Source organism: Dreissena polymorpha, chromosome 7, assembly GCF_020536995.1.
Source record: "Dreissena polymorpha isolate Duluth1 chromosome 7, UMN_Dpol_1.0, whole genome shotgun sequence".
Lineage (NCBI taxonomy): Eukaryota > Metazoa > Mollusca > Bivalvia > Myida > Dreissenidae > Dreissena > Dreissena polymorpha.
In genome coordinates this window covers 91,717,145-91,730,169 of record NC_068361.1, presented here as the reverse complement: position 1 = coordinate 91,730,169, position 13,025 = coordinate 91,717,145, and the positions used below count along the sequence as shown (strand labels likewise).

Sequence of the window (13,025 nt, the reverse complement as noted above, 5' to 3'; positions counted from 1 at the left end):
ACCGGGAAAATATAATCATATCAGCCTCGAACAGATTTTACTGTCTAAAAAGAATCCGATCCCGCAAATTCAACTGAACAAAATGGCGTCCACACTCAGTCTCAGTCCAATAAGATAAATAAATTTAACCATATTGTTGCAGTTTTTAAAAATCATACATTTGCTACTTTATCAGTGATTCTTTTACTATCTGCATCTAAAATGTTTTAATAGCAATAATGATTACTGTTTAGGTATTTTTAATTAATACTGGTATCAATAGTTTTCTACATAAAATATTTGCAGGTATCCAAGGTAATAGAACTTGAGGTAGATTACAATGTATTATGTATTCCTTCAGGTAGATTGCAATGTATTATGTAAGCTCAGGTACACCTACAACTCTCATTTGTCAGGTCAGTTCTGGATTATTGCTTATCGAGTGGGGATAATTGCTTATCAATGAGTATCTGACACTTCTGTGTATTGAATGGTCAGGTCCATGATTACGTACAATTTCATGTACTCTTAAAGTTTAAGAATTGTGACAGAACTGTTCATCAGGTTAACCTGAGGGTTCAGGTAGGGGGTTAAGTATATAGACCTGAAGTTATATGAAAGAGTTTTTTTTTGAATGTATCTAAACTTAACATATTTCTGACGTGATGTATATATTTAAAATGTCTAATGTTTGACTTGTGTTGGAAATGCTGAAAAAATGTGTGTATATAATGTAAATAAACTGTAGTTGTAGAAACAAATGACTTTATTTAATTTCTACTAGCTTTGCTAGTTAAATGAGTTACAAGAGAATTTTTCCAATTAATGGACTGGTGGCAGCGTATAAACATGACTGAATTATAAATTCTAGTCAAGATGTTTGTGCAAGACTAAGCTTTGAGTTACTACCTTCGAAGTTCTAATTTTGCGATAATATATTGAACATAAAACTTATTGGACGTAAAACACATTATGAATAATTTAAATATCGATAATAATCCGATCATTTAAATAATCGGGTTTTTCACTGAAGTGTCTACTTTTTTGCATTTCAACACAAGTGTATTGTTTGTTAATCCAGATTATGCGATCAATTTTTGAAGAAGAATGGGACATTGTCGCCACTATACGTTCTAAACAAGACATAATGATTGGACAATTTAAATTACCAGTAAAAAATGATGTCGACGCACGTGCATCCTTAGGCGGTGCGTATTATACTATTATAAGAATATTGTCTTTAATAATCGACTTTTGCAAACAAAGGATAGAAAACGAGATTTGTGATGTTATAATTACACAAAAGGCATCACGGAAGATTGTTCTCAAAGCTTACTTAGTATTGATGTTTTTCGTGTTCCATGTTATGTATTATTATTAAGCTTTATACGTATCATTAATGGTTAACTTAACTATATATTTATCAAAAGCTCGAGTATTTCTTAAACGTGTGATACCAGCATATATCTTAATATTATAGGTCATGGGATGCGACAGTTGTGCGGGGAGTATTCAAATCCAAAAGGGTTGTTTATCACTTTATCAACAAGTAGCAACCCATTTGAAAACATTCCAGTATTGAGTGTTTTATCGATCGAGTTGATGGTAAAAGTGTACGCATTTATAACCATATCAGACAACGATGAACAACCTGTGTATTTACCGACGTCAATTATTGCCCGGATGAGAACGACATCGCAAATTCTAAAAAATATTCAGGAAAATACTATTCCATACATTCGAGGACATGAAATGATTATGAAAAATTTCTCAACTTCTGCTTTAACATATTTTGCAATTTCAACAGCCAAACTAACAGACGTGATGAACGAGGCTGTCGCGGCGATAGAAATTCAAACAAATTTGAACGCCTGGATAGTACAGAGAATCACCAATATTTGGGAAAATGAATATTTAATGTTCAAACGTTCCGTTCAAAAGTTTTCGGAAAGCATTGAATTTAATGCTCGAGCGATGGCATTTAACTTGAGCAAAGTACTGGAGAACACCATTTCTGATGTATCATATTCGTTTTCAGAAATTATTACCACTATAAGTAATGAACTTGTAAGTGGTTTTTCTGACTTTTCTGGAATTGGTTTGAAATTCTCTGGTGGTATAAATGTTTTTGGGTTACCAATAACAGATCTAGACTTTGAGATTGTTAAGTCTGTTGGACATGTTGGAAAATGTAGTAGATTTAAAGAAGTATTTGAGCTGTTTGAAGACGAGGACGCATACCGCATTTTTGGCAAATTTAAAACTTTCATAAGTTTAGGAAGATTTATTAGGATTAATCGCGGTGGCTTGGGATGCGCTATAAATAAAGATGGCACTAAGATACAGGGTCGTTTTCATGCAGAGTTCTCTATTCTATTTCAGTCAGTGTTTACTGACGTTTTTTTCAACAACAATGGACTATTTATGTATTACGAGATACTTCTTGCAAATCTCTTTAAAACTGATTTGAGTGTTCATGCAGCTTGGGGCTCATCGTGGAATGAGTTGACCTTTGAAGTTAAGGCAACCTTCAGAGCGGACGGCAGCGGGGATGGTAGTTTCCAAGATAGTTATTCATCGGCTATAACACGAGCAATATCTGACATGGCAGACATAGCTTCCGAACGTATCGCGTCTGCTAAGAACGAAATCAATAATGCACAACGGTCCATAGATAGAGCAAAGCAATGGCTATCTTCCAAACAAAGAGAAGTTCGAAGTGCTAATGAAGAATTCGACAAAGCAATTTCGAAACTTGAAGATGCCAAATCTGCGTTGGAGCATGCTAAGAAACCATTTCAACAGGCATTGGAAAAAGTCGAGAATGCGCAACAAAAACTCGATCGACTTTGCAAACTGAAGGACTGTAAACAAATATGTGTGCCCGGCATCCGCTTGACAACATGTACACGATCCGTTTGGGGCGGAAAAATTTCCTATCCATGCACCCAGTGGAGTGGCTGTATTTATAGTTTTTCTGACCCTGTGTGTATTGCTGAAAATTTAGCATGTAGCGTAATAAGGGCACCTGCAGTACTTGTTCTCGAAGGTGCTGAACTACTTCTTAGAGTTCCAATGCTCCTATTTGACTTAGCAAAAGCTGCCGTATCTGTAGCGCAGGTTGTTGTAGACAAATCACGAGTTGTTCTTTTGGCTGCAGAAAATCTTTTGGAGATTGCTAAAATAAGCATGGATGCAACGTCCGCTGTTCTTGAATCAGCAAAACAAGCCTTAGAAGCTTTGAATTTTGTACTACGTCTAGGTGTTGCGGCAATAAATTACATCATAGAGAACGGTATTGATGCAATCGTTGAGATTCGGAACTGTGGCTTTGAAACGGCGATACGTACAAAAGATGTCGGAATATTTGATATTTTTTGCGAAATAAACCCATTTAGGTTAGGATGGAAAAAACTTCGTTTAAAAGTAAATATTAACGACATGGTCAGAAGTATATGGAATGCAGCAAAGGCAACTGCTGAGACAATCTTAAATATGCTCACTGGTCGTAAGAAAAGAGCAGTAGAATTCAATACAAAGTCTGCCTTTTACACATTACTCCGGAAGGCAAGACATATTGACCTGAGCAATTCCACGTTTAAAGAATTTATTAACCAAAGTATTGATACTGTTTCAACTACGATGGGTTTCAGAAAGAGTGATGCTGCTGACGATTATGATTATAGGACAGAAATTTTTAAAACCAAATGTGAAATCTTCAGTAAAGTTTGGTTGTATCTAATGGAGGCAACGTATGTCGCTTTTAATGTAAGTTCTGGAACAGAAGGCGAATTTTTTGAGCCAGAGTCCCTCACTAAATACAGTAATATCACAAACAGGACGTTATCGCTTTACGATATTGGCGTTGATATCAACGTAGCAGCAACCGAATTTAATATGTCTATTTCCGATTTAGAGTTGTTGCTTGAAGAGGCACGCAAAAATATTTCCTCTGACAATCAACTTGTCGAAATACAAGAGATGTCAAATGTTTATTCAAAAGTTATGACATCACAAAAAAATGAAACATCGACAATGGAAATCACAATGTTTTGGGTTCATATCATGGATAACATCAGTCGCGATTATTATGAAGAAAGTACATGTATTAATTTCATGGACTGCATGCATTATTCAATAACCATATTATACGAACTGTTTGACGGAGAAAATATAACAAACATGGAACAAAGCTTGGAAACTATTTCTGAAATTGAAAACCTATTACTCAACATAACAACTGAACATAAAATTACTTCAAATGAAGTTTTCAAAATTGCAAATAATCTCAACGCAAATCTTACACTTCTGAAAGAGTTGAATATGTTTTGCTCAACGCCTCCAGTAATGCAGTCGCAACTTCAAAACCAAACAGGCTCGACTGGAACCAGAATAACGCTGCTCTGTGACGTCACAGGCAATCCTATGCCATCTGTCACGTGGTATAAAAAGACAAACTTATTGGTGAATGAGACCCTTAAGACGTTGACAATCCAGAATGCTTCATCTGATGATGCAGGAGTGTATCACTGCTTGAGCAGCAACATCGTTGCAACCATCGCTTCCAACGACGCATGGATACACGTTTTAGGTTGGCTGTGTTGTTAATATTTTGGACATTTTATTAATGAGTCATACATTTACATATTTTAGATTCTTAATTAACGTTTTAAAATGTAAGTGATGGAACTATCGCTTGACTAAATTGTTACGATTACTACTGATACACTATGTTTCCATTTAAAGCAATTCTGACTTAGATTTATAATTAACTGGTATGTTAGTCAATTGATACTTGCAAACCTATAAATCGCATAGTTTTGCTTCAGAACCCGAGGAAGCGGAAGTACCCACTGTAATAGATAAACCCGAAAACGAAGACCAACGTAAGATTTTTTTTTCTGATGCGAATACATAACTGTATAGATAATGTACTTCGATACGTCCGACTGTTATGTTAATAACGACGCGGATATTGTATTCCATAAAAGTAGGTGAATAGAAATAAACAAGAAATGATGAATTATTCCGACAACCTAGTAACCTATCATTGCTGAATTAGTTGTTTTTTCCAACACACATATAAACCTATAACGTATGTTCGGTGTTCGGCGTTGACGTAATCGATTATTCAATCTTATAAATATTCGTTCGTGCATACTATGCAACATGTGTAAATAATATAAATAATGTTCATACATGTAATACTTGCATACATGAGAAATCGTATTGTATATGCAAATACGATGTGCTCTTTTAGACGAAGACACCGTCGTCGTGGCAACATCGACCGCGGTTGCAGGAGTTGCAGCTATTGTCCTCGCTGTTGTTGTCACGTACCTATATAGGAGGTCGAGATGTCAGATGTTCAAAGTTAGGCAACCCAAAATAGCGATGAGGACTCAGCAAGCCGAGTAGATTGTATGGGAAAGTTTAGATTGTTTATCAGACATAAAGCAGCAATACCTTTAACGTTGGATATGGTCGCCACAATTTTGTATGTGGAACATGTTGTTGTAGTGGCGACTAAGTTATAGGAAATTGAAATTGAACTTTTATCTGTACCTAGTAAATTGCACTTAACATATTGTTAGCAGCTATTTTCTGACAACGCGCCTGCTTCTGATAAACCGATCATACGATTGTATAGCAGTACCATGTTGATGTAGATGTAGATGATGTATATTGAATAAACTCTAGTTGTGTTGCCAATATTTTAGCACGTATTAAGTTATCATAATTTATATTAATTATGTAGCGTGTGCACTCACAATCCTTGATAATTCTAAATCAAAAAAAGTTTATCGTGTCATTCTAACTGAGGAAGCCTTTTGTTAAATAAACTGTCTGTTTTTTAGTTTAACAGTCGGATAAATATATAATAAAGAATAAATCATATTAATATTTGATGACAATTACAAAAATGTTAATATGATGTTTAACCAATGCTATAGTTTCAGCACTTTCTTATTAGTATTTGCTTATGTAGATTAATAACAATTATAATTGAATGTATGTTTTCTTTGTATATATGCTCTTGATTTTTGTTTGGTGATGCTAATTGTAATAAAGCACACATTTAACACAAATTTCACAATAAAAAATGTTATGGTAAATTGACCTGTTATGAATGTTTTTATTAATATCAACTGTTATTATGTCTTTAAATTAATTTTCAAAATATTGATGTTGTCCCTGACTTTTGTTATTTCGTGTATGACGGTTGATTTTCAGTGATATTGTTGGGTTATTGTTGTATGACTTGTAGAATATTCAAACCACGAACTAGTTTTTTATCTGTAAGTAAGTAAGTATCCTTGTTGTTTACCTAATTAGTTTAGTTTAGGAGATTATACGGGGATAATTCAATACATGTATTACAAGTAATCATTAAAAAAAAAATTCCATGCATATTTGATTTTATACATGTTTATATTAATTCATTTAAATGCAGACGTATTGATTAGTAATTATTTGGATGTGAAATACTATTTTAGTTTAAATCTATAAAATTAACTGCAGAAGAATAATTCAATAAATAAATGTATTTGAAAGTATAAATCACTATGTTGCATGTGCAGTGTAATCGTCTCCTTTTAAAAAAGCACTAACTTTTTATTTTTCTTTAACAGGTGTAATAAAAATGTAATCTAAACAGTGTTTTGTTTTATGTAGGTGGACAATTACGAGTAAGCAGGTCGCCATAAGTCTCCTTCATTTACCACTCGCAAATGCATAAGAATGGTCAGCTTAAACTGTTACGTAAAAGATAAAATGAAAGACTTGCAAGCAAACACGATTGAAGGGACTTATTAACAGTTTGGTAAAATGATAATTTCATAAAAATTATCATAAAATCTAAAACAAGTGTAAGCATATCATCAATACAATCAAATAACATTTCTGACAAAAATATTATAAGAAATATGTGAAATATTATAAAAACCGGACAAATAATACTTGTCATCTATAACTTAGCAAAACCGTGTAGTTCCGTTTAAGCTACACTTCAAATTCAAAAGTCTGTGTGGTATTATGGAAGCGGTTTCCTTTTTGGGTGAAAAGATCCCGGGTTCAAACTCCAGAGAAATCACGTGTTTTATGTTATATACGTTCGTGTTATAATAATTATTCTAACTATTCTAAATATTACAGTTTCAACCTTAACCCATTTATGCCTAGCGTCAAGAAAAAAGGCATTGGCAAACAGTGTAGACCCAGATGCGGCGTCTCATCTGGGTCTGCACTGTTTGCTTAAACGAATTTCTGTAAGAAATATTCTTAATATAGATAAATATACTAGACATCCTTAATTTGGAAATAAATTGATCCGATTTAAAATGATGGGAAAGTCCACAAGGCATAAACGGGTTAACTGAATTTAATGACATAAATAAACTTAAATCAGTGAACACTTTCGTTGAAATGCATATGAAATATATTTTCTTGTTCGCTACCACACTCAACAGATAAAAACTTGATAATGCTTTATAATTAATTATACGGGTAGATCGCACATATTTACAGACAAACATTATCAAACATACTTCGCGCAGTTTGGTCAAGTAAATCAGAGCAACAGAAAATGCGTAATACTAATAAAATATATATATTGGATATGGTTAATTTTAATCAGGAAAAACGTTTGCTAAACAGATTCATTTAAGGTTTGTAATTTTCATCCTAATAAAATCAAGTGATGTTCTTTAGTATCATTGAAAGCTGGAATGAGAGATTATCAAGCAGAAAATGTTGATATGTTAAAATTTGAGCCTTATTTAGATTTGTGCAAAATTTTAACAACTATATATTAATTAAGTTTTATACTATGCTTGAAAATCAATGTCAAATGTCCTTATTGAAATCAATTTAGTTTTACGTTTTTTAAATACAGACACCGTGTTAAAATAGCATTTTAATTAAATATCAAACTGCAACCACAGCCTTTGAGATGACAATATTCTCGTTTCATAAAGGATTAAAACACGGGCTTATAATAATGCTATTGTTACAAGCGTAATGGCGTAAATAGTTTTATCACACGATAGTTTGCACAACAATAGTCCAATATTTGATAGTACGTGTAGGTTGTATTGTATTAATATGTATTCGAACTGTCGTCACAGATTCGATAGTGAACCATCTATACGAGTCCGCATGTGCATACCGGTCAATTGTATGTGCGCATATGTGCGCATTTGATGAATCCGTGACGACATTAAGAATGACTCAATCGACCTTTCATGCATAATGCATATATTACATATAGGGCAAGATGGGGCTTTAATGTGACGACGCAATGGAACGACAACGCCAGGGTCTACAATGCTGGCACAGGTGTAAATTTGACCGTTATGTCATGCCGGTCGTGGCCCGACCCTGACCTTCCGTCAATCTTGAAAGGTTTTCGTTCATTTTGCGAAAGTGTGTGCTTGTTTACATGGGAGCAGGCATATATGAATGGCATCAAAATTGAGATGCGAACTGTCTTCACAAATTCGCGAGTGGCACACCTACATAGGTCCGTATGTGCATACCGGTCAATTGTAGGAGCGCATTTGATGAATCCGTGACGACATTTCGAATGACTCAATCGGCCATTCATGCATAATTCATATATCACATATCGGCCGAGATGGGCTTTATAGTGACGACGCAATAGAACGACAACGCCAGGGTCTACAATGCTGGCCAAAATGTAAATTTGACCGTTATGTCATGCCGGTCGTTTCCCCACCCCGAACTTCTGTCAATCTTTAACGCTTTTCGTGCAGTATGCGAACGTTTGTGTTTGTTTACATGGGAGACGGCATATATGAATGGCATAAAAAATGAGATTTGAACTGTCGTCACAGATTCGCGAATGGCACACCTACACGGGTCCGTATGTGCATACCGTTCAATTGTAGGTGCGCATTTGATGAATCCGTGACGACATTTCAAATTTCTCATTCGGCCATTCATGCATAATGCATATATCACATATAGGCCGAGATGGAGCTTAATAGTGATGACGCAATTGAACGACAACGCAAGGGTCTACAATGCTGGCCAAGGAGTTAATTGGACCGTAATGTCAAGCCGGTCGTGACCCCACCCTGAACTTTCGTCAATCTTAAACGGTTTTTGTGCAGTATGCGAAAGTTTTTGTGTTTTTACATGGGAGCCGGCATATATGAATTGCAAAAAAATGAAATTCGAACTGCCGCCACAGATTCGCGAGTGGCACACTTACACGGGTCGGTATGTGCGTAACGGTCAATTGTAGGTGCGCATTTGATGAATCCGTGACGACATTTCGAATGACTCAATCGGCCGTTGATGCATAATGAATATATCACATATAGGCCGAGAAGGGGCTTTATAGTGACGACGCAATAGAACGACAACGCCAGGGTCTACAATGCTGGCCAAGATGTCAATTTGACCGTAATGTCATGCCGGTCGTAGCCCCACCCTGATCTTCCGTTAATCTTGAACGGTTTTCGTGCAGTATGCGAAAATGTGTGTTTGTTTACATGGGAGACAGCATACTGTATAAGAACGGCATGAAAAATGAGATTCGAACTGTCGTCACAGATTCGCGAGTGGCACACATACACATATACACGGGTCCGTATGTGCATATCGGTCAATTGTAAGTGCGCATTTAATGAATCCGTGACGACATTTCGAATGACTCAATTGGCCATTCATGCATAATTCATATATCACATATAGGCCGAGATGGGGCTTTATAGTGACAATGCAATAGAACAACAACGCCAGGGTCTACAATGCTGGCCAAAGTGTCAATTTGACCGCAATGTCATGCCGATCGTGGCTCCACCCTGACCTTCTGACAATCTTCAACTTGCTCGACATTGCAAACATGTTTAAACTCGCAAAAAAGGAACATGGCATGCATCAACCCATTTTTCCAGAGCCACTCACCCTGCAGGTAAAGTAGGCCCATAAATCAAATTTCCCTGTAGTTTAATCTCCATGCCCTGCATTGTTTTAAAATCGAAAAAACACACCTTCTGAAAATAAGCAATAAGGGCCAAGATGAAAACATTCCACAGTCAATTAAACTCATATATTGTTGAAACCGGTTTACCATGGAAATGATTTGAACAATTGAGGATAAACAAGTTTAAAAAAAAACTCCTTAAAACGGAGGTTACCACTTTTTGAGAACTTAGCAAATTTTGTATGGAAATGATTAATAAACTCACAAACTCCTACATAATTAGGGCTATACATTGTTGTATTGAAAGTCTTAATCAACTCACAAACTCCTACATAATGAGGACAATACATTGTTGTATGGAAATTCTCAATCAACTCACAAACTCCTACATAATGAGATCTATATATTGTTGTATGGAAATTCTTTATCAACTCACAAACTCCTACATAATAAGGACTATACATTTTGATGACTAGCCCACGTGGATATCACATATATGATGTCCCCGTGGTGTAATGGATGTTGGCCCTGAGGTCACGCGTTCAATACCCACTGTGGGAGTGTGATCATTGATCTCCCATAAAGACACCAAGTACTGGTCGTAGGCCCAGGAAACGGACTAAGCATTTTGGAAACGACATTTTAATAAGTTTGAGGCTTTCAATGCAAGCAAGCTAAAATAAACAGGTTTGAAAACTGTTTGTTATGCATTAAACATTTTTGATAATTTCTGTTTTAAAAACTTGAGATATAGTACCATCAACTTAAAGCCTAAAATAAGTTTCAGCTTTAGTGGCTCTTGGTTTAAACACTATTTATTTAGTTCATTGAAAGTGCATTTAAGCAATACAATACAAACATACATATTATATTTGAGCAATATGCTAGGCAGGTAGAATTGCAGTATTGCTTAACATAAAGGCGGTAAAATACAATTGGAATTGAGAAGAAAGCTCGAGGCTTATACCATGTCTCTCTTCTGTCAGTTAGAACCGCTGCTGTAATGGTGTAAACAACCAAACGCATTACAACTATTTAAAGACATGTCAAAATTACGAACAATATATTACACTGATAGATAATTGCATACCGGTTAGAAATGTAAAAATAATATAACTTATAATACAAAAAGTATAACAGAGTAATGTAGCTAGCATAAGAGCTAATAAGTGGAGAAGGAAAAGGATAGCAGTGGAAGAGTAGAGTTTCAGAATAAGAGAAGTTGCGGTAAGAAAGGAAGCAGTTGCGGGAACGGGGCATCGTTAGCAGAATATGGTTTGTTCCTGAGATAGAAATGGGTTAGAATCTATGACTATCTCGGACGAAAGACTGAACATGTTTGAATATTAATGAGTTAACTTCATATAAGCCGTCTTTAACACCGAAAAGAAGAAGTTGCAAAGTTATGGGTAAGAATCTAGACATATTTTTAAAAAGGATATCTCTTTTTTCTGTATAAATAGGACAATTGAAGAAAAAGTGATATGGGTCTTCAATCGCACCGCCTTGACAATATGGACTTTGTATAATGATTTTTTTTAGTACAAATGTTCATTTAAACTGCTACAATGCATTCGTAAACGCGCATGTAGAATATTAGATGTCCGCTCCCCATCGTAGAAATGCTGGAGAATTATGTTCCTATCTTTACTAAGATTTGCTTTGAAAGCAGAGAGAGAAGGAGTCGTTCTCACCGATTCCGGTAAATTGTTCCATAAGTTTATAGTTGATGGTAGGAAAGATCGTGTAAAAAGTTGTGATTTGCATTGGATACTGCGAATGTTGTTAGAGTTACGAAGTGGATAAGCAGATCTTTCTCCCACGCTAGAGGGGATAAGTGTGCACATGTATGGGGGTGCTAGTGAATTATACAATTTATAGAAGTGGGTAAGTTTATGTTTTGTTCTCCTATTTTTTAATGGTTCGAGAGCATTTTCATTGTATAGGTTTTGCAAGGATGCCAAACGTGTTCCCCCGCTGATTATCCTTGCTGCTTCCTGTTAAATCTTCTCAAGTTCTATTTCATCTTGTGTATTAATGTTATCCTAGACTATATCAGCGTATTCAAGAATTGGTCTAAAAAATGTTGTGTAAATCGATAAAAGGGACTTTCTTTCGAGCGTAAACTTGATCGTTCGCATTACATTGAGTCTTTGCCATGCTTTCTTCTTGACTGATTCAATATGGTCATGCCAGGAACCTGTATCAGAAAAAGTAAAGCCTAGATCCTTGTGAGACGAAACCTCAGTGATTTGGCTGTCGTTGAAAAAGAGAGGGGATGGATTGGGCGGTTGATTTTTCTAGATATAACTAAGGACTCGGTTTTGGATTGATTGAAGGTTACCAGCCACTTATGAGCCCAGGAATGAATTTTTGCAAGATCAGTGTTAAAATGATTAGCCGCATCAACAGGTTTGTCAACGATGATATATAGCGTGGTGTCGTCTGCAAATAGGCGAATTGGACAGTGAATATCTCGTTAAATGTTATTTATATAAATGAGAAAGAGGAGGGGCCCTAATATAGACCCTTAAGGGACACCAGCGTTTATGGGTAATGGGTCAGATTTGCAGCCAGAGATTACAAAACACTGGGTCCTCTCATGTAAATAGTCTTTTAACCAAGATAGAAGATTGCCCGAGATACCACTAAGTCGGAGCTTGTGGATAAGTCCTTCATGCCATACTCTGTCGAAGGCCTAAGAAATGTCGCAAAAAAGGCTCGAACCTCTTTACCTTCGCCAAGGGCTTTACAAAAGGAGTGATACACAGAGACTAATTGTTTGACAGTGGAATCTTTTGGAATGAAGCCTGATTGAAATGGGGTTATAAATTCAATAGCCCTTAAATGGTTACACATATATTTGTGGAGAATTCTCTCGAGATATTTACTTTAAAAACTTAAAAGGGAGATCGGTCTGTAATTTTTAACATCCTGAGGATCAGACTTTTTGTGAAGCGCACAAACAATTGCTTCTTCCAGCTCCGTGGGACCCTACCATTACTAATAGAAAAATTGAAAAGATTTTGTAGTGGACCTGAAATCTCCGATGCAATTTGATTTAGAACTTGACTATTTATTTGGTCTGGACCTG

At 35.7% G+C, this 13,025-nt stretch overlaps 1 protein-coding gene across 2 annotated transcripts in view; it reads left to right on the top strand.

The window, feature by feature from the left end:
• The window catches only part of LOC127838613 (matrilin-2-like), a 34,970-nt gene extending 28,389 nt beyond the window's left edge, over positions 1–6,581 (top strand). Inside the window, exons 13-16 of one of the 2 annotated variants that reach the window (XM_052366450.1) lie at positions 1,061–1,187; positions 1,460–4,570; positions 4,809–4,865; positions 5,240–6,581. Coding sequence is in view for 1 of the 2 variants with exons in the window: in XM_052366449.1 (XP_052222409.1) it covers positions 1,061–1,187; positions 1,460–4,570; positions 4,809–4,865; positions 5,240–5,397 (3,453 nt within the window). In the remaining variant the exon portion in view is untranslated. The remainder of the gene's footprint in view (positions 1–1,060; positions 1,188–1,459; positions 4,571–4,808; positions 4,866–5,239) is intronic. The other variant, XM_052366449.1, reaches the window with a different exon arrangement.
• Positions 6,582–13,025: the final 6,444 nt, after the last annotated feature.